Source organism: Mustela nivalis (assembly GCF_964662115.1).
Source record: "Mustela nivalis genome assembly, chromosome: 4".
Classification (NCBI taxonomy): domain Eukaryota; kingdom Metazoa; phylum Chordata; class Mammalia; order Carnivora; family Mustelidae; genus Mustela; species Mustela nivalis.
Genome location: NC_139023.1, coordinates 115,454,827 through 115,478,408, shown reverse-complemented (window position 1 = coordinate 115,478,408; position 23,582 = coordinate 115,454,827). Strand labels below are relative to the sequence as shown.

At 33.6% G+C, this 23,582-nt stretch overlaps 1 protein-coding gene across 6 annotated transcripts in view; it reads left to right on the top strand.

Moving 5' to 3' along the window:
• The window catches only part of CCSER1 (coiled-coil serine rich protein 1), a 1,379,910-nt gene that overhangs the window by 230,458 nt on the left and 1,125,870 nt on the right, over positions 1-23,582 (top strand). For all 6 annotated transcript variants that reach the window (XM_082727420.1, XM_082727421.1, XM_082727423.1 and 3 more), the window contains exon 4: positions 6,171-6,264. In XM_082727420.1, coding sequence (XP_082583546.1) covers positions 6,171-6,264 — 94 coding nt within the window. The remainder of the gene's footprint in view (positions 1-6,170; positions 6,265-23,582) is intronic.

Sequence of the window (23,582 nt, the reverse complement as noted above, 5' to 3'; positions counted from 1 at the left end):
ACATTATATATTTATAAAAAAAATTAAAGGGCGCCTGGGTGGCTCAGTGGGTTAAGCCTCTGCCTTCGGCTCAGGTCATGATCCCGGGGTCCTGGGATCGAGTCCCGCATCGGGCTCTCTGCTCAGCAGGGAGCCTGCTTCCCTCTCTCTCTGCCTGCCTCTCTGCCTACTTGTGATCTCTGTCTGTCAAATAAATACATAAAATCTTTAAAAAAAATTAAAAAAAAAAGATCCTAGCTAGTAGGATCCAACAGTACAAAAAAATTAACTTTATTTCCTTGCATAGATTAAAATTAGAATGTTTAGAGTTTAATATTAAATTTTATGTGAATCCAGATAACTTGTTTAGGATATATAAAATGTGTGGTTGGTTTATCCATACAAATGTTAGCTTTCCTCAAAAGTATTGAAATACAAAATATTATAGCATGATACTTATTTTGTTATTATAGTACTTATAGAATTGTTTACCTTTTATTAGTATAGAGGGACAAAATAGCAGCTCTGGGCATAGCTTTCAGAACCTCATTTTGCTAAATATTTCATATTTAAATACAAAGAGACACATAATTTTAAAATTTAAGTTCAATTAATTAACATATATGATGTATTATTAGTTTCAGAGCTAGAGCTTAGTGATTCATCAGTCTTATGTAATACCCTGTGCTCGTTACATCACGTGCCTTCTTTAATGTCCATCACCCATTGATGCCATCCCCTCACCCCTTTGCCTCCAGCAACCCTCCTTTTGTTCCCCATGATTAAGAGTTCTTACAGCTTATCTCCCTCTCTGGTTTCGTCTTGTTTTATTTTTCCCTCCCTTCCCTTGTAATCCTCTGTTTTATTTCTTAAATTCTACAGATGAGTGAGATCATACAATAATTTTCTTTCTCTGATTGACTTATTTTGCTTACATAATGCCCTCTAAATCCAGATCATAGCAAATGGCAAGATTCCAATTTTCTGATGGCTGCATAATATCCCATTATATGTATGTATATACATACATATACATATAAAGATGTGAAGATATATATGTATATATCTTCACATCTTTGTATATCTTCACATCTTTATATGTATATGTGTATATATATATATATATATATATGTATATATATATATCTTCACATCTTTTATCCATTTATCTGTTGATGGACAGCTTGGCTTTTTCCATAGTTTGGCTATTGTGGACGTTGCTGCTATAAACATTGGGGTGCAGGTGCCCCTTCAGATCTGTACATTTGTATCTTTTTTTTTTTTTTTACTTTTACTTTTTTATTTTTTATAAACATATATTTTTATCCCCAGGGGTACAGGTCTGTGAATCACCAGGTTTACACACTTCTTTGAGGTAAATACCAGGAGTGCAGTTTCTCGGTTGTAGGGTAGCTCTATTTTCAACTTTTTGAGGAACCTTCAAACTGTTTTCCAGAGAGGCTGCACCAGCTTGTATTCCCAACAACAGGAGACACATGATAATTACGATAATGTACTATTTTAATGAATAACAATAAGATCACCATTCATATTTACAAAATGTATGTTTTTGGGCTTGTGGGAAGTCTTATGAATAGGCGGTGGTAGAATTAAGACATATTTCTGAAAATATTTATTAAAAATATATTTTGAGCTACATAAATCCATACAGTAAATCAGCACCTAGCAAAGAGCATGGTGTGTTCGGAAATATTTCACAGCTGCCATGTTGAAAGGTGAAGGTAATTCTATCAGAATGATAGAGTATGCTTTCTTTGCACCATCAGGAAATCAAAATCAAATAACTGTCCTTAGAGCAGTAGTTATAAAATATTGTTGTGTTAATTTTTCTTTCCAAAAAATAGAAGTGAAATCATATCATTAAAAAATATATCCACGTATTGGTGTGTTTTCCTTTTTTCTCCACTGCAAATATAGGTGCTCAACTCATCAATAATTATGTGTATACAGCTTATTCTGATGCCTGCTTTTGATGATGTGTGTACCTTGCCACTTTCATACTTATCATTTTTTATAATTTGTGATTTATATTTTTGGGGTAATACAAATTATTTTAAGACTCTTGCCAGGTCTAATCATTTTTACCAAGTAGAGGCAAGTATAATTAATAAAGCAAATCTCAGAATGTATTTTTAGGATCACACGGGAAAATTTGACTAAAGGTCTTCTATAAGGTCTTCTACAGCTACATCATGCATTTTTGATAATAAAATAATATTTTCAAAAAATAATATTCCATTTTGGGTTATTCTTTGGAGACACCTATGATTAGAATACTGGAGAATGATCTGTATTTCCTAGCAGCCCCTGATTATGTAGAGTGACTAAAAGAAGAATACAGACCAGATTGACTACCTCTTATTAATTTGAGTAATCATCTCTTTACTTTTTTTTTTTTTTTTTTTTTGGTCATCTCTTCACTTTTAGATCAAATAATGATCATAGAATTCCTACTATTTCAATTAAATATTTCATAAACAACTATGTAAGTCCAGATTAGAATGCCATATGTTGCCTTTTAGATAAGGTAAGCCTATGTGGATAATCCTTTGACTAAAATAGTGCAGTACAAATATGCAATTAATAATATCTGTATAATGTCACAATTAAAGAATGTTTTAATAATTTAATAATCTCCTTTGATAGAATTCTTTCTTTTTTAAACAATGCTTCCTTTTATGGTGACAGTCTCAGATTCCTTTATTTTTAGCAGGATCATAATTACTATCTCCATTGCAATAAAGAAACAATGCTAAAGGATTATTTTAGAATGGGTCTTATGGAATGATTACATATTAATGGAGTGATCAGAATTTGTTTTTTCAACTTAGTAGCTTCAAAAATTCATTTTTATTATTTCAGCCAATAGCAACCAGGCTTTGGAGAATTACTTCCCACTTACCAAATACAGGTGATTGGTTATTTGTAAAAAGTGGTGTTTCTTTACTAGAATACAGTTATCTGTAAGGTCTGTGAAGGAAGAAAGCATGCTCTATTAGGTTCATTGTTATATCCCTAGGGTTTAGAAGATTAATTTTTGAATTACTACATTAATAACTTTTTAGTTTACTTGTAATGGGTCTGAGTCATTTGGGAGATTACATGAGTAATCAGTGTTACTGATAGATTTTTAAATGTCTGTTTAGAGAATACTTAGTAGTAATTGTACTTGATTTAATATCCAATTTGTCAATAGTATGAATTTAGTAAATAATTAGCATTTCATTATAATTAACCAACTCTTCAAAATATCCATACAAATGTTACATATCCATAAATTAGAATGTGGATTAAATTAAATTTTCCATGGCCTTTAAACATTGATTCAAATTTTATATAATCAAATTCATCCTAAGTTATTATTAAAATACCAAATCTAACATGACAATTTATCTTAAATGCTTTAGGCACTTTTAAGGAAAAAGTATATAGTAATCCAAAAGCCTATCATATGCTTACCTTAAAACTGGTTAATAATATGCTGATACTAGGAGTTTACTTTCTTTTTATCTTTTTTCTTCTTACACTTTGCTGACATGGAGAGTTTCATATTTCCCTAGGAATTCACAGATACCTGAGACTATTTCAAAGCTTTCTGAGAGTTTCCTAAGATTTAATAACCATGCTAGAATTAAAAGAAAAGGAAAGTCATCTCTTATACTTGCACATTCTGGGTTTTTTAATTAGAAAATTTTTTGTGTAGTTATTGGAATTTGCTATACATTCAGAGAAAATTGAAATTGAGGATACTGCCCATCAGGTTGGACTTTCTTATTACAATTAAGATCTAATTGTTAAATGCTTTTATGCCTTCACTTATTTAAGTTCAAGCCTAGCTTTTAATTTTGTGCAATACTGATGTTTTCTTACAAAATGATTTGTTTTTTAAGTCCAAATTGTTTGTGTTACAAAATAGTTTCCCTGTTACTATGATATATAGGTCTGGTGTATGAACATTATTAAAAATTCATGCACTTTCATTATTATATCTTTATTATGTAGAGCTACCTACCTTTTTATCTTCTAGGAGATGAGAGACTATTTCTGCTTAGTTACCACTTCTAGAAAATCCACTAATTTATCAAATGTGTGAAACACATAGTTGTGCCTGTTAGATACAGGGTGTGATCATTAGTGTTAATTAACTGCTGGACTCCTTTTCCATTTGGTTATTATGTGCGACACATCAGAGCTGATCAATATTTTCTTTTCCTGGTACAGAATTACTTTTGATGCTGCTACTTTAATATTTATAGATCTCTCCTTACACAAATGGAAAGAAATACAAGTCATACTATATACATACATATACCTAGAAAAACAAAACACCCATATATTCACTATTATTGGAAAACAATAGAAATTAAAGTAATTTTACACTCTATGTGCTTTTTTGTGTGTGAGCCCCTGTATTTTTTTTTTGTTTCAAGTTTCTGTTTAAATTCCAGTTAACATATAGTAATATTAGTTTCAATAGTAGAATTTAGTGATACATCACTGACATATGACACTCAGTATGAGCACCTCTTACATCCTTTATGTCAACATTTCTATTTGAGTATTATGAACTCTTAGCCTTCAACAGACTCAAGGTGTTTAGCCATAATTTTTCTTTTTCATGTTCATATGTCAGAGATTAGCCTGGGAGAAGCCATTCAGGTTTCCTTTGCTTTTCAAAACTGCTTCTTCTTCTTCTTCTTCTTCTTCTTCTTTTTTTTAAGATGAAACTTGTTTTCTGGCAACAAATGGATGACACAGAATCAGTGCTTTTTTTGTTTGTTTTTTTCTCCTTTCCCCAAGGAGCCCTGGTTTGTGGTTTTTTTTTTTTTTTAAGATTTTATTTATTCATTTGACAGAGATCACAAGTAGGCAGAGAGGCAGGCAGAGAGAGGAGGAAGCAGGCTCCCCGCTGAGCAGAGAGGTTTTTTTGCATTTTTGAGGATGGCAGCTTATCTTTTGTTGCCTATATTTTATAACCTCTTTTGATACTATATAAATACACATCTTATTCCTGCCACAGTGTATCATAAAACTGCCAGTAAACAGTTGTTTTTTTTATAAAGTACTAGTTACCTTGTAATTAATAAAGATACAATATAAATACAGTAAGATAATGACTGCTGTAGCTTTCATTGGTAGAATAATCCCTTAGATTTGGGGATATTTTCACATTTGTGTTCTATTCACAGATACCAAATGATTCTAAAACTTAATAATGTTTAATTCCTTTTTTTTTTTTAAGTGAGAATAATTTATTTAAATGTCAGTGTCCTTACTCCTCCCCTGCCCTGTGCCCTTACTTTCAATCCCTAGAATAAGGTGTTCAGTTTCCATTTGATAGTATCACTGGACCTTTTAAAATGAAAATTTAGTTCTTTAAACATAAATAATTATGGTAATGTTCACATCAATAGGAAAAGTGGTCTGAGATAAGTGTCATTTACTACATGTAGCATCATGTACCTTTGTACAAAAGTACAAAAGATGTACTTTTGTTATTTCAATGAAGTCTCTAAATGTTAAATTAGTGCTTTTTCTTAATATAGTCATCACCTATCTGTATATACAAATACACAAATTAGATCCTTATTCCTCCCTCAAGAATTCCTACCTCTGCACATCACTGTTTCCCCTCAAGACTTCTCAGTATACTCTTCTGGCTTATTTTGCTATTTGCCCTCTTAAAGAATGGGAAGGTGAGGGGAGTGGAGGAGAAGGAAAAAAACATAATCTAGCTCTGATGTTTATGGCATGAAAGTCAATTAATTTTCAATCTGATTGTTGTTTATTTTTTCTGTTCCTCTTTCCTAATCTTAAGCAAATGATTGGGAAATGGTAACTGGACGTTTGCTTCCAAGTATGGTTTAAATTGATATCTCACAGTTGCCACTGTACACAGAATTTATTTGAGCATTCATTAAATGTGTCAGAAGAATGTCCAGATTCTAAAGCTAAATTTAAAAAAAATAAAGCTTCAGTTTACAGACTTCTATACATTTGAAAAAAACCTTTAAATCTTTAGTAGTTTTAGTGGAAGTTAAGATTTTTATAATAATTTTTGGAATATTTTATTGGGCAGATAATGTTAAAGTTCATAGCATCTATATGTGGATATTGCCTCAATTTCTCAGCTGTTTGGTCTCTAACTCTTGATTGTGCTTTTTCTTTAGGATGTTTTGAATAATTTGGGATCTTGTGAACTGGATGAAGATGACCTAATGCTTGATCTAGAATTTTTAGAGGAACAGAATCTTCATCCTTCAGGTAAGTGTTAAGTAAATACATGAGCTCATGCAAGTCTGATCCTAATCATTTATCAATTCATTGATAAACTTTATATTGTTTAGGATGCATTCAATCTTTTCCATCTCCAGTTTGCATATCATATGTACAAGGCACATGCTAGGTACCATTGACACATGAATCTGATGATCTTATAATCTATTATGGAAATATAAATCCAGTGGAAGACCATTATAAAATAGGAAAAAAATTCCAATGAAGTCATTTCAAAGAAAGAAATTGCAATTTAATACATAATGGAAATTTTAATATTTCTCTTTTTGAGAGAAGAAGAAAACTGATATGATCCCATTACTTACTTATTTTATATAACCAAATGGAGGTTTTGTAGATCAAGGTTTACTCTTAAGAATCTTAACTGCTTCCATAATAGCTGCATAGGCTAATACTGAGGCAAAAAGGTTGCAAAATTAATAACTCAATTAATTTTTAATAATTAGTAACTGTCAATAATGACCACAAACACACAGAAACACTGAGTTTGTAGTATGAGAGAAATAAATTATTGTTGAAGGAATTAAGAAGGGAACTCATTATATTTGTAATAGTGTAAATTTATAGTAAGTATAAATTGTTTTATCTTCAAATCCCAAAATTACTCCTGTTAAAGTAGATGGCAGGGATTGTTTATTCATAGTTAGATATTTGGGTACAGGAGAAGCTGTTGTTTACTTTTTTGTTTTTTTGCTTCTAACATCTTGAACATAGTCATTTTCAAATTGAAGTAGAAATAATATTAGGGTGCATACAAGTCTCAGTTGGTTAAGTATCTGACTCTTGATTTTGGCTCTTGTCATGATCTCAGGGTCGTGGGGTCAAGCTGCACATCAGGCTCCATGCTGGGTACAGAGCCTGTTTTAGATTCTCTCTCTCCTTTTCTCTCTGCCCCTCCTTCTGCCTCTCTGTCTCTCCTCTCTCTCTCTCTCAAAAAAAATATTAAATTAAAACTTTAAAATCTTGGCCTTCCTGCATATATTTACGAAAATCAGCCTGCTGTATTTTATATATTATTCAATATATATTATATTTTATATATATATATAATATATTATTAACTTCTAAGAATTAAACATAATCTCAAAGGTTATTTCCACTTATAATATTTTATAATGTTTTTTTTTGTTTATGCAGTATTTTTCTATTGTAAATAATATCACATTAAGAATTATCAAAAGAAGCTAGTGTTTATATTTTACATTTCACAATGTTTATATTTTATTACTCTGTACTATAGGCTGATATCCAAAGAAGTCACTTTAAATTTTTTTCTAGTTAAATACAAATTTATGATAATCATTTTTTAAAACATTCTTGCTGTAATTGATTTGACAGATAGTCTTTTAAAATGGAGATTTTTTCCTCATTTTTGTACAGATACATTATACAATTTTGTCATTCATGCATATTTATCTTAGAAGAATTACGTATAGTGATGATTTGCACACTTTTTGAGGGAATTTGTCAATATTTAACCAGACTATATATACATTTACCTTTAGATTCAACTATCCAACTTCTGGAAATTTAATCATAAAACACTGGAAATATGCAAAATAATGCATCCAAATATCTATTCATTGCAAGACATTTATAATTACAAAATATTGGAAACCCTCAAATGTTCTTCAACAGGACATTTGTTGAATGTACGATGGTATACTAAGCAGCTATTAAAAGAATAAGAAGATGCCTCTAGGTGCCCTGGCGTGGCTGTAAGTGTATGTTGTTGATGGAGAACTTTTCTTTAGACTGGCAATACCTAAACCAGTGATCACTAACATCACTAAAATTGTAACAACTAGACATTTTTCCCTCTCAATGCAGTGCCTGGAGAAGTACACAGCACTACCACTCCTGCCTACATGTACTTATATCTGTTCTGTTCTCTTGATTAAATTGTGATTTTGTAGGAAATATTTGGATGAGGAGAGAGGGAATCCAGCAACCAAATATAGAATATGAGGAATTTTACAGCATAATGATCTGGTTCCTTAAGCAAATAAATGGCATGTAAAAAGGGGAGGAATATTGTAGATTAAAAGAGGCAGATGCTGTGTGACATCTTTGTTGGCACACCTGAAAAACTTAAAACACTATAAAAATATATTTCTGGGTCAGTCAGAGAAATTTCAGAAATGACTAAATTATTACAGAATTATTTATCTTGTTGAGTATTGAATATTTTTGTTTTGTTTTTTAAAGAAAATTTAAGAGAGAGGCATGTGGTTGAAACAGTATGATATATGACATTTACTTTACCTACAAGTATGGAAGAGGGAATAGATGAAACAAAATTGGAGAGTTGTTGAAAATTTTCAAATCTGAACAGTAGGTGTTTGGGGTGAGAAGTTTGTGCCTTAATTGTAGTATTTTCTTGTTTTCGGATTTTTAAAGATTTTCACAATAAAAAAAATAAAACCAGGTATTAATTTGAAAGAATTACAGATGATGTAGCAATCTCAGTTATGTTTGGTAAGCACTCATGATGAAGAGTGAAGGGTGACTTTAAAATATACAGACTTTAGTTCAATTTATTTAGGAGCAAAAAGAAGCATTTTTAAACGTTAATTTCATTTTTTATAAAGTAATGGGTGCTATGTACTTCATTAGTTTATTGTAAGAAAAAAGATGATATGATATACTTAAAACTGTACATCTCCCAAGACTATTTCAGGGTGTAGGTATCTTAGTTGAAGCCAAAACTGGAATACCACTTTAATCAACTGAGTTAACTAAATTTTTCTTTAGGTAAATGACCTCCCTTTGCCTACCTGAAGTACAATTCTGATATATGAAATATACCTTAGAGTGACTTGGGTTTGTTTAATGTTCCTTTAGAAAATGTGTTTTGAAAACCTGTTTCACAGTGGATGGCACATTATAGGCCTTGAAAAAAGCCACAACTATCTGTTTATGCACGTTAGCTCAGAAAGAAGTTCTCCGACACCTGGGTGGCTCAGTGGGTTAAAGCCTCTGCTTTCAGCTCAGGTCATGATCCCAGGGTCCTGGGGTCGAGCCCCGAATTGGGCTCTCTGCTTAGCAGGGAGCCTGCTTCCTCCCCTCTCTCTGCCTGCCTCTCTGCCTACTTGTGATCTCTCTCTCTCTGTGTCAAATAAATAAATAAATAAAATCTTAAAAAACAAAAGAATTTCTGATTGAATAGGTTTTATGCAATTTATATTTTTATTAAGCAACATAATTAAAGGTCTTCTCAAAATATAAGAAGCTCATTATTGATAATTGATATTGATAAAAAGCTCATTCATGCTAACCATTTTTAAATGATAGTTTAAATAAAAGTTATTTTTAAAAGTCTGAAAACTGAAATAATGATATCATTAAATTCTATTACTAAAAATCAGTGGGGGGTTTAAAAAAGTTTTTTAGGGTAAAACATTTTCAGTTTTTGGTTCTAGAGTCTTATTAGGGCAAAGATTTATAGCAATTTACAGAAAGGCTTAATATAATGGCCAAGGTGATTTTTTTTATAAAAAGATACTTCTTTCAACATGTATACATTGGACATTGCTCATATTGAGTGATTTAACATACAAAAGACATTCTAAAGGATACAGAATGCATAGTAAGTGTAGATAGTTAATATTCATATAATATGAATCATTGCTAGTTGGTGTGCTACTTGCAGTTAAGGGATAAGAGCTAAAATATGTCAACTAGGGAATTAAAATATCATATAGCACAAACAAAGCAGAAAAAATAGAATTTGAGTTGTGTGGCTCAAGGTCTTTGTCATAGAAATGCCCAATACTTGCACAATTAAATGTGTATCTAGGTGTTTCATCATGTTGTTGAAAATTACACACTTATGACTATACCTACCTTGGTAAAGATGACTGTTCATTATTGTGGTCACAATAATTGTGGACATCTTTTAATACGCTTTTTTCCCATTCTTTGCTATCTGTATTTTCATCTAAAAGTGAATTGTAAGTTTACAGATAGATTTTAAAGTTTGTTTTTGACCAGTTCTGTAGACAATTTGAGTAAAGTTCCACAAATCCTTTTAATATATAAATGTTTCTACGGAGTCCTAAATTAACACACTCCTTTTTTAAAGGAAGAGGTAGTACAAATAATAGTACAGATGAGTATCTGTTTTATAGTGCAGTAAGTGAATATTATTATTATTATTATTGAAAGTAAGAAAGGACAATTTCAATGAGGGAAAGATTTATGAATTCAAAGTGAGTTCTCAAAAAATTCTGCCTTAGGGAGAAAAAAATAAAAACAACTATTCTGAATAATTTACTTTTATCTTGGCATTATCTAACTTTATCTTTGTAAATTCTAGTATAAAAGTGAAGCTTTTAGATTAAAAATCCTATGGATAAGCCCTCAAGGTGTCTTTAATCATGTTTTTCTTGAATAAATGTTTAAATTACTTTTCTGGATAATATTTTAAATAAATAATTAATATGCATCATGTTTCAAATACAGGATTATCAGTTTGTTTAATGCTAGACATTCATTTCTCCTGTGTATTATATTTATTGTTTCTTTACTTAGCTAATCATTTATAATGTATATATGACCAAACACAGTTTTGATTAAAAAAATTAGATGCTCTTTTTTAATATCTTGATAAATTAAAAATATATATTTGTGACTCTTCCCACTTTTTATATTTCTCTTCACTCTCTTATTTATTGGTATGGTGTTGTTTTTGCCACAAATTGAATCACTCAAGATTTTAGTAGTGATGTTAGGTATATCTCAGTAGTGTTTTTTGGGGAAAAAAAGGTACAAACAAAATTTACTAGCATTTAATATCTCAAAGACTCAAATAAATGACCTTAAAATTTTCTTTACAGGGGCACCTGGGTAACTCAGTCAGTTAAATGTCCTTCAGCTCAGTTCATGATCCCTAAGTTCTGGGATCAAGCCCCACATCAAGCTTCCTGCTCAGTGGGGAGTCTGCTTCTCCTTCTCCCTTTGCCTATGCTCCCCGCACTTGTGCTCTCTCTCTCTCTTTCTCTCTCTCTCAAATAAATAAATAAAAATCCTTAAAAATTTTCCTTACAGTGAAATATGTGTTATGAACTGTATATTCTGTGAAACAAAAAATACCAGCAGTATTATTTTTCCTTATTTTTCTTTATGTGGTTTTACATGTTTGTGTGGAGGATTTTTCTTTCTATTCATTTAAGCATCTTGCAAAGTAATAATCACTCAAGGAAAATAGAATAATGGTAAAAAAGATACAAAAAATAAGATGATACTACAGGTGAGGTTGGCACACAAAACATACACTAGTATCACCATAGTGAGCAGGAAGTGTTACTTGGAGTGCTTTCCTAACATATGTGAAGAAGGAAGCTCAACCAGTTGTGTGATTAAAAATATATGCCATCAATCATTCAGTCAACCAGTGCATTTTATTAAATAAAGAATTTTTGTTACTAAGAACTGAAAATTATTTTGCTCACATGTCTTTATAAAGTATAAATGATTGATATCAAGAGCAATTTCTTCAGCATCTCCTTTGAGTACAATCTGGTGGCATCTTGCTACCAATTCAGTAGAAGCAGTTCTAACTGTTGACATAACAGTGTAGCAAAAACTAGGAATTTTATGAGGATCCTGCTTTGTCCAAAAATAAAATTCAGTTCCTTGTACATATTAACATTCTTTGGGTAATTTTAACTTTGGAAATAGTTGAAATAGATGTTGTCAATCATTTTCCTCATCTTACTTTAAGGTAATTGTCATAAAACCCAATAGAATATCTAATGTTAAGTAATGTTACTGCTTGATGAGTCCACGAAAATGAACTGTTGGCAAAATGTTACCCTTCTGTGACTAAATAAGGTAACTTTTCTACAAATAGTTGTTTCCATAATGCCAGTTAAATATTGGACAGTGCATAGTTTTGATAAAGAAATAAGAATAAGAATTTGAGTTTTGCTTTCAGAACAGTTCATCTTTAGTTCTTCTTTTCCATGGTAAACTAGAACAAGGTCATATTTCTATTTAGACTTTAGACTGTTTGTAGTATTACCTTCAAAAAATGATGCGAAACATGCACCTAATTTGACAGTGAAGCATTATAATTAAAGTTAAAACACATTTTGGTGTTACCTGTTTGGAATGCACTCATTAAAATGCCATTTTCCCAATTCTTTTCTTGACTACTAGAAGTTGGTGGTGCATCATTTTTAGCAAGTAGTAGCTGGATATCCAAGTTGATGGAAAGGAAAACTAAATGCCTAAATGAGCTATGTTTTTTTCCTAAGCTGTCTCAAGTTAATGCTCACAATAACCCTCTGAGAGGAAATTGCATCTTAAAGATCCATTCTAATTAAAGAAATGACAAATTAATATCAAAGTGAATAGGCACTTTGGAGACAGACATATTCAAGTTAGCATTGTAGCTGTACCACAGTGACCTTGTGCAAATGACCGGATTTTTTAAAGCAATTTTTTTTTAACATTTTGGTTATTTATTTGACAGAGAGAAAGATCACAAGTAGGCAAAGAAGCAGGCAGAGAGAGAGGGAGATAGCTGACTCCCTGCTAAGTAAGCAGAGAGCCCAATGCGGGGCTCAATCCCAGGACCCTGGGATCATGACCCAAGCTGAAGGCAGAGGCTTAACCCACTGAGCCACTTAGGCACCCCTAAGCATTTTTTTAAAATTTGTAAAATGGCAATAAAGCTATCTCAAATATCATCCTAAGCAGGAGATATATTTATATGCAAAGTGCCTTTCATCGTTGCCTAGAATAAAATACGAGCCCAGTAGAAGTTAGTTATTCCTCTTGACTTCTTAATTCCTCATCATAGAGTTTTCCCAATCATTGGTATTTTTTATAGTCCTTAATTTCTTAATGCTTCATCATGATTATCTATTGTTTTAACATATACTTTGTCACTTTAATTTTTTTAATAAAGTTTTCTTTTTTTTTAAGATTTTATTTATTTATTTGACAGACAGAGATCACAAGTAGGCAGAGAGGCAGGCAGAGAGAGAGAAGGGAAAGCAGGCTCCCCCGCTGAGCAGAGAGCCTGATATGGGGCTCGATCCCAAGACCCTGAGATCATGACCCAAGGCGAAGGCAGAGGCTTAACCCACTGAGCCACCCAGGCGCCCCTGTCATTTTAATTTTTATAGTCTAAATTCTGTGTATCATTTTAAGTGGTGTTTTGCTAGGGAAGCCTGGGTGGCTCTGTTGGTTAAGCGTTTGACTCTTGATCTCACCCAGGTCATGATCTCAGGGTCCTGACATGAAGCCTTGCTTCAGGCTCCACTCTTAGCAGGGAGTCTGCTAAAGAGTCTCTCCCTCTCTCTCTCCCTCTGCTCCTCCCCCACTGTTCATACATATGCTCCCTCTCTCTCTTTCTAAAATAAATAAATCTTTAAAAAATAAGTGATGTTTTCTTAGTACTAATTATTCAAAAATTAATTAAGGCACTTTGCTTATAACAGGTGGTACATTTCCTGGTGTTAAAACTAATACATTTAAATGTATGGAAACATTTTATTCCCAGACAGTAGTCATGTGTCTAAAATACCACAACATATTTCAAATAGTAATTCTAAAAGAAATAATAAATTTCTTGTGTTAAATATTTTAAAACTTATTAACCCAAATCGGTAATGTTCAGAGAGAAAACCAGGTTGTTACTTTGTATTAAATTTGGTCTTTTTTGTTTGCAAAGAAGTTAGTTGAAAATATATTTTCTTTATTTATCACTGTTTGATAAAAACAACGCAATGGTCATTTGGATGATTGGGTGAAGAAATTTTATTTTGTTTTTGCTGGTTATTTTGGATGTTATATATAAAACCACCTAGGACAGTATCTCTTCGTATATTTCCAGATGCAAATGGAGAAGTAATGGCCGAATGATATCAATTAGGAATTAATTAGGTAGTTGCTAAATTATTTTGAGTTTGATGAACAAGCAATATAAAATTCTGCAGTGAGTTAGGAACTCCTCCTGTGCCTATTAATTAAGGAGGTAATTTTTGTTATTAATTTTTAATGGAACTAGCACAGCAGAGCTGAGATGAAACCCTAGTGGCTTTGTTAATATGAATGGTAATGTACAAATTGCAACAACATTCACACAGGGAAAATTATAAAAATTAACTATAAGTTTTTACAAGCTTTGATATGTCTGGGTCAGAAAATACGTGTAAGCTATCTTCAGTGTCATTTTATAAAGCTGAGAAGTAAGTGACACTTAATTTTGGAGGTATACCATAGTACAACAAATCTGAACTCTGAAGTTAGGCAAATCTCAGCTACCAACCAGGATGTATAAACTTGAACAAATTATTTAATCTCAGTTTTGCTTTTTTCATCTTAAAATGGGGCAATAAAAGTATCTACCTCATAAGTTTGTTGTGAGGAATAGTAAATTAAAGTGTAGTAGAATGTCTGTATCACATCTGGCATATAATATTTTTAAATAACTATAGCTAATACTATTTTTTACAGTATGCTTGATACAATAAGATATTCCTGAGGATTAATAGAAACCCAGTCTTGCTGATTTTGGTTATTTTTTTTCCAGGCTCTATTAGTAGAAGATCTCAACCATTTTTCAAGTAAAATATTTCTCAAATTTTAAGTGCAGAATGCCACAACACATGCAATTGATTTTGTGATTATCATGTATTTCCAAACTTACACAATCATATTAAATAAAAGAATAATAAATAATATTTACTGAGTTTGTGTGCCAGTTCAATGAGGTAAATAATTCTTCCACACTGAAGAAAATTGAAACTTTGAATAATAAAATACTACAAGCAAATAGATGTCCCATCAGGGCCCAAAGTTTGTCTAACTCTGAAGGCTCTGTGTTAATAATCTTTTAAAAATATTTTATTTATTTATTTCAGAGAGAGCACAAGTGAGAAAGAGCACAAGCAGAAGGAGTGGCAGAGAGAGAGACAGAGGCAGGCTCTTGGCTGAGCAGGTAGCCTGATGTGGGGCTCAATTCCAGAACCCTGGATCATTACCTGAGCTGAAGGCAGATGCTTAACTGATTGAGCTACCCATGTGACCCTGCGTTAATAACTTTGACTAATAAAATTAATTCATACACAGTTTTAAAAACACAAGTACACAGAAACTTTTAAAACTGGCTCTCTTTTTTTTTTAGTATTCCCCCAAAATATTTATAGATTTTATTTTATATATTTTTTAAAGATATTATTTATTTATTTGACAGACAGAGATCACAAGTAGGCAGAGAGACAGGGAGAGAGAGGAGGAAGCAGGCTCCCCGTTGAGCAGAGAACCTGATGTGGGGCTCGATCCCAGGACCCTGGGATCATGACCTGAGCCGAAGGCAGAGGCTTTAACCCACTGAGCCACCCAGGCGTCCCCCCCCCAAAATATTTAATTTGATTCGACAGATTTTTGTTTCTTTTTCACTGTAGTTGACCACTTCTTTTCGAAAATTTAAAAAAAAATTGAGATGTAGTTCACATACCATTTAAGTTATGCAGTTCACAGGTTTTTAATATATTTGCAGCATTGTGCCTCTGTCATCACAATGTAAGGTTAGAACATTTTTGTTACGCTGAAAAGGAGTTTTACCCGTTAGCAGTGACTCATCACTCAACACACTTCTAACCCCAGGTAATCACTAAGCCACTTTCTGTCTGTGAAGATTCGTCTCTTCTGGACATTTTATATCCACAGAATCATACAATATTGGTCTTCTGTGATGGGTTTCCTTTGCTGAGCATAATGTTTTTTAAGGCTTATTCATGATGTAGCATGTGTGTGTGTGTGTGTGTGTGTGTGTGTGTGTGTATCACTACTTCATTCCTTCTTTATGATCTTACTAGTATTTCATCTTATGGATCTATCACACTCTTTCTGCAATGTAAATATTAAATATTTAATATATAAATTTTGAACAAAGCACTGCTACCTAAGCAATGGGCCAAATAAACGAAAAATCAAAATATGTCTCAAAACAACAATAAAAAGAGAAAACTCAATATTCTTAAACCTACAGGATGCAGTAAAAGTAGATGTTAGGGTGAAATTTATGCTATAAGTATTTGTATTAAGAAGAAAAATAGTATGACACCACTGGGACTAGAAAAAGAAGAATTTTATCTGAAATTTAGTAAAGGAAGAAAATAATGAAGACAATTCAAAAATAAATATAGAAACCAGAATAAATAATAACACTGAAAGAAATGACCAAGTTTTTCCAAAAATAAGTAAATAAATAATAAACAAAATTGGCAATGGTTTAACTACATTAACTAAGAAAAAACTAGATGGCTCAAAAACCAAAATGAGAAATGGAAGAGAAAACAGTACAACAGGTACCATAGAAATACATAGTATGATAACAGATCACTATGAATAGTTATCTAATAAATGAGATAACATAGAAAATAAAACCAGATAATTCCTAAAAGTGTACAAGTCACAAGATGCAATCATGAATCTTGAGTCCAAGAGATAGGAAATCTTCTTAGACCAATAACAAGAATTAGAAATTAAGTTGAATTAGAAATTAAAAATCTCCAGCTCGGGGTATCTGAGTGGTTCAGTGTGTTAAGCCTCTGCCTTTGGCTCAGGTCATGATCTCAGGGTCCTGAGATCCAGCCCCACATTGGGCTCTCTGCTCAACAGGAAGCCTGTTTCCCTTCCTCTCTGCCTACTTGTGATTTCTCTCTCTGTCAAATAAATTAAAAAATCTTAAAAAAAAAAAAATCTCCCGGCTCAAAAAAGCCCATGGCTGTATGGTTTCATTGATGAATTCTACCAAACATTTAAAAAAAATAATTAATTACAGTCTTATCAAAACCGTTCAAATAATGGAATAGAGAGAGGGAACATATTCAAAATTATTCTATGAGGCCATTATTACCCTGATACCAAAGCAGGATAAAAAGAATATAAGAACAAAAAGTCTAGTTTGTCCAATGAAGTATTGCCAGTCTGGCTTTCTTTTGACATCCATTTGCATGATAAAGATTTCTCCACCCTCTCACTTTCAATCTGCAGATGTTCTTAGGTCAGAAATGAGTCTGTTGTAGGTTGTATATAGATATCTTTTTTTCTTCTTCTTCTTTTCTTTATCCATTCTGACACCTCTGTCTTTTGATTGGAACATTTAGTCCATTTACATTCAAAGTAATTATTGATAGATAGGTGTTTATTGCCATGTTATTACTTTTCTTTCACTGTTTCTGAAGATTTTCTCTGACTCTTTCTTGTCTTTGTCACTTTTGGTCTCTCCTTTCCACTCAGAGAGTCAGTCCCCTTTAATATTTCTTGCAGGGCTGGTTTGGTGGTCATGAACTCCTTTAGTTTTTGTTTTTCTGGAAAACTCATTATCTCTCCTCTTCTGAATGATAGCCTTGCTGGATAGAGTGTTCTTAACTGACCATTTTTCCCATTCAGCATTCTGAATATATATCATGGAGCTCCCTTCTGGCTTACCAAGTTTCTGTTGAGAAATCTCCAGTTAGCCTTGTGGTTTTTTTCTTGAAAGTTAAGAGGACTTCTTTTGTCTTGATGCTTTTAAGATTTTTTCTTTATCACTATATTTTGCAAATTGAATTATAATATGTCTTGGTGTTAGCCTGCTTTAGTTGATTTTGATGGTAGTTCTCTGTGCTACCTGGGTCTGCATGTCTGTTTCCTTCCCCAGATTAGGGGATTCTTTTAGCTGTTAACTTCTCCAAATAATTTTTCTGCCCTCTTTACTCTCACTTTTTCTTCTGGGACTCCTATAATATGAATGTTATTAACATATGATGGAGTCACTGAGTTCCCTAAGTCTGTTCTCATGTTGCATCATTCTTCTTTTTCTCTTTTCTTCAGCTTTAATATTTTCCATTATTTTGTCTTGTAGGCAACAAATTCATTCATTCTTCTAGCCTTGTGTTTGTTGCATCAGGCCTGTTTTGGTCTCATTTATTGCATTCTTCATCTTTGATTGATTCTTTTTTAACTATTTCATTTCTGTGGTAAGGGTCTCCATGATGTCTTCTTTTCTCAAGCCCAGTGTGTATCCTTATGATTGTTGCTTTAAATTCTCCATCAGGCATGCTACTTAATATCTCTCTTGCTTAGATCTCTGCCGGTGGTCTTATTTTGTTCTGTTGTTGGGGATGAATTCCTCTACCTTGGCATTTTGTCTAAGTCTCAGCCTTCTCTGTGTGTTAGAAAAGCCAGTTAGGGGGTGCCTGGATGACTCAGTTATTCAGGCGTCTGCCTTTGGCTCAGGTCATGATCCTGGGGTCCTGGGATCCTGCCCCACATTGGGCTCTTTGCTCAGCCCAAGCCTGCTCTACCTCTCCCTTTGCCTCTCCCCTTGCTTTTGTGCTCTCTATCTATCAAATGCATAAATTTAAAAAAATCTTAAAAAGAAAAAGAAAAGCCAGTTATATTCCCTGCCCCTGAAAGTAGTAGCCTTGTGAAGAAGAGGTCATGTATTGCCCAGGGTCTGGCACTTCAGGGAGTGTCTCCAGTGTGTGCCGCATGTGCTGTGCTGTTGTGTTTTGGCTACTCTGTCCTTTGGGCTAGTTTTCTGTAGAGGCTCTCCTTGCCTGCTGTGAGCAGTGTTTGTTCTCTGGCCCGAATATGGTGAGTTTAAACTAGGTGTGCTCTGATCTGCTTGTGAAATGAGACTTGATGCCAATTCCACCAGAACTGAGGCCCTGCAGAATGCTCTGGTCAGGGACAAGGTGTAGACAGAAGTTTGTGCTGGTCTTCTGGGGAAGGGGCCCATCACACTGGGACTGAGGCAAGTTTGACTGAGAAGGGCAGTGCCTTGGGAACGGAGATAGTTGGGGCTTGGTGTAAGCAAGTCAGGCATTCACTGTTGGTGCTGCACTGCTCCCTTCAGGTGGCTCCATGTTCATGCTGAAGGGTGTGGGAGGACAGTGGTGCTGGCCACAACCTTTGTTACCAGAGAGGCATCTCAATGAATAATCTCCCACCTGTGTGCTCCAGAAATACTTCAGTGTCTGCCCCGGGTTTTCTCTCGGTCTTCCAGCCAAGCCTGCTGACCTTTAACGCTCCACACTTTTGAGTCCTGCTGGTTGCAAGAACTCATGAAATTCAGCCCTTTTTTATTTTCCAAGCTGATGATCATAGGGGAATATTTCCCTTGTGCATTCCCCTGTGTGTTCCTCTTTCTTTTATCCCTGTCCATGGCCTTGGCTCCCTCCCCTCTACAGCACCCCATACTCTCTTTCTCCCCTGAAGTACATCTATCTCTGCACTCCTACCTTGCTCAATGTGGCCTCGTTTCTCCCTTTAGTTGTGGAGTTTGTTCTGTCAGTCTTCAGATTGGTTTCTTGAGTATTTAGGATGATTTCATAGTTACCTAGTTGTGTTAGTGGGACAAAAGAACCTTAGGGTCCTCCTGCTGTGTACACCCATCTTATAAAAAACAAATAAACTGGCTGTCTTTTTCTAGTTGTTAACACCACTTGTATAGATTTGCCTTTGACTTCATGCAAGAAACTGAAATTAACTTGTATTTATTTACCGAAGCAGCATTGTTTCAAGCATTGGTTGAGAACTTAGCTGTTCCCTTGTTTTGCTCTGCTTTTAAGCTCTAATTTGTAAACTCTTTGGATTATCGCTTTCAATCCTAACAATTCTCTGGAAAGTATTACCATTCTCACTTAATAAATGAAGTAGCAGAGACCCAGAAGAGTATTGTTTTTGATCCAAGGTTAGAGAACTAGTAAGTGGCAGAACTAGGGTTTAAATTATTACACTGTTGTGACTTGATGCCTACCTCCACTTTTCACTTACGAAGCCCTCAATGATGTTTAGATTTCAGAAAGAGAAGTTCTAATGAAGGTGCGAAATATTTTCTCGGAATACACTGTTGGGGTAATACTGTAGTAAGGATGCAGCTTTGACATTAGTTGTCATTTCACGCATGGGTTTCATCTGCTGGAGCTATTGCACTTGACATATATGCTTTAGAGGTTAAGTATCTGTTATCTGCTTAGTGACCATTAGATGGCAGTCTTGTTCTGATAATGATGATAGGAGCCCTGTCATGCAATTTGTATTCAGCTTTACAGTTTACAAGGGATTTCAAATATGTTATCTCATCAAATTATCACAATAACACTCTGAAATAGGTGTTAATATATCCCAAGTATGTGGAAGAAGGAAATACTCTGAACTTAAAAACTTACTGAAGTTCACACAGCCAATATTAATCCAGATCTTAATGTTAAATGACAGGTTCTTTTCACTATCTTTCTAGACTTCGCTGCTTCTAATTTTACATACGATTTTCATATATTTGGTTACATACTTTCCAAAGCTGCTGAAAATCTTCGTAATGTCCTAGAAGAGGAGTAAGAGTATTGTTTCAACCAAACATGCTGAATGTGGTGAAAAATAAGGACTCCTCTCCAAAAAACAAGAGAAGAGGCAAAGAGCTTTCCAAAGTAGATGGTCGTAAAACACAACAGTGTGGGTCTGTTTAATACAGGAACACACATCCCCATCTGTTTCAGTAGGTCATAAGGCATTACTGTATTACAGTCTTATTACTTCACTGCATTTTTAAAAATTAACCTGAGCCCTGAATAGTCAAGAAAAACGTGTATTCTGCATACTCTGGTAAGATGGACAACTATATAGTTCACTTTGGAACTTTATCTACCTGAATTGTTTCTTTTTAACCTTTAAAATGTTAAGAGGAAGATTTCATCAGTTCTTCATAAACTTTTTACTATCTGGAAATATTATTTCATAAAGATTGAATATTCTAAAATTTTGAATATATTTTGTAATACTTCTTATGTAATTTTTATATTTTCCCTGTATTCCTTTCCCAAGTTCTTGCAAATGACTGACTAGATATAAAGAGAGTTGTTTGAAAAGGTTTGTGAATTGTCATCATTGAAAACAAAATAATTTATGGTCTGTCGATAGGGTATAGAGATCATGATATTACATTAACATAGACTATTCGGTTAGCAGTAACCCTTATTTTCAGGATAGACATTTCAGTATTTTAATAGTCTTATTTAATAGTTTTATTAGTTCAGTTATTCAATAACTTAATAGTTTTGTTTACTTATTTTGATCAGTTCATTAACCTACCAATTGATTAATTCATTAATTGGATAGTTTTCAATTCCCATTTTTCAAATAACTACTTATTCAAAATACGACATCCACCTGGTGCATTATTTTCCATATTCAGTTCACTATGTTAAATGGGGTATTTAAATGGCAGAAGAATGGCCCTAACTAGAAGAGCATGTCAGATATTATGCAATAGAGGACCCTCGGGTGGCTCATTTGGTTAAGAGTCTGCTTTTGGCTGAGGTCATGATCTCAGAGTCCTGGGATTGAGTACTACACTGGGCTCTGTGCTCAACAGGGAGTCTCCTTCTCCCTCTACCCCTCCCCCTTTGATGTGTGCATGGGCACACACTCTTCTTTCTCTGTAATAAATAAATAAAATCTTATGTGAAAAATAGTTATTAAAGAGTGGAGCTCCTCCTGCCTCTGCTTCCCATGAATGTTCAGAGTTGTAAAGGTCTTGTTCAAGGTCATTAAGTTAGTTTGTGGTAGAAACAGGCCTGTTGTTAAGAAGTTGACCAGCTCCATACACACAATTGCAATTAATTATTTTATTTCTTACTCTATCTGCCGGCAGAGTAAATCATTCGTATTTGTGGATTTAAAAGTGCTTCTGGCTGTTTTGCCTTTCATACTATCCTATACTTTTGGAGGATTGCTTTGGCTACTAAGAGCTTTCAGATGGAGCAGTTTTCAAAATCTAATCAACTGTAGCTGTAAAATGTTTACACATTCTGACCTAATTTAATATTAAATGACAACAATTTTAATGAAGTCATAGAATTTACTTGTAACCTGCTATTGTAGCGTTTCATACTGTTATAAACTGTCTTCGGCAGTGCAAAAGGTCACTCAGTGGTCCAAGTTCATTAGAGGATACAGTCAAAGGAAAATATTTCTTTCATTCAGCATGGTTTTCCTGTAGCAATTAGAAAGAAAATATGTGTCTCAATATAAAATTTCATGGCCTCTTACAATTATGTGGTGACATCTCCATACAATTGCTTGAATAATGCCGACAACATCAGCTGTCACTGTCAAAACGAACAAGTAATTAAGAAAGCAAATGCTGGTCTTTCTTCTGAAGAAATAGAATATTTATGTATTTGAAATTGTTCACCAGTAAGAAAAATAACCACTGACATGAAACATAATTTTCTACAGTGCCTGAGGCAGAAAAGAGAGAAATAATGAACATTCACACTATTACGACAAATTAAATTGTGATTGTATACACTAAAAACAATTACAGAGTTTCTGTTTGTTGGATATAAAATTTTAATAGCATCATTTTATCAGGTATTCTATACCATCATACTCCTTTTATATATATTCTGATTCCCATCTTATTAATCAAATTTCTAAGTTTACAGTGGAGTTGGGGAACACTTATTCTTAAGAGGACCACCTTTTCTATAACCAGACATCTTAGTGTGCTTGGATGACTTAAATAAGATCACGATTTGTCTAAGTAATTAGTAGATTTGAGTGATGCTGTGGTACTCATTTCACATGCTGGCTCCCCAATCATTTGACAAGACTTCACTCAATTTATTCCTCACTGTGGTTAGGGAAAAATACCACCTCCACTGAACATTGATTGTTTTTTGGAAGGGGATGAACAGATGAGGATTTATTGAGGTTTTTTAATTTGATTTAAGGCAAATCCTTCAATTTAGGGATGGGTCAGGATGGGGTAAAAATCATGTTAGCTTAGGAGTGTAGAATTGGTGGAAGCAGCACGACAAGGATTTTAAGGTGAAAGGTTTAAGGATTCTTAGGGCATCATGTCTCTTGATGCTTTCTATTGAAGAATTGATGGGGCTTTTGGGAAATCCGTATAATGAACAATAACATTATTTGGAATACTTAAGTTATTCCAGTAAAGGCAAAGAAATAGTATAATGATGTTCATGTAGGCAGTCACGTGTTTGGGGTTTCAGTCTCCCCGCTGAGGGAAACAGAAGGATAGACTATTTTTAACTGGAGGCATGATCCATCCAGATTTTTTTTTTAATTTTTTATTTTTTATAAACATATATTTTTATCCCCAGGGGTACAGGTCTGTGAATCACCAGGTTTACACACTTCACAGCACTCACCAAATCACATACCCTCCCCAATGTCCATAATCCCACCCCCTTCTCCCAAACCCCCTCCCCCCAGCAACCCTCAGTTTGTTTTGTGAGATTAAGAGTCTTAAT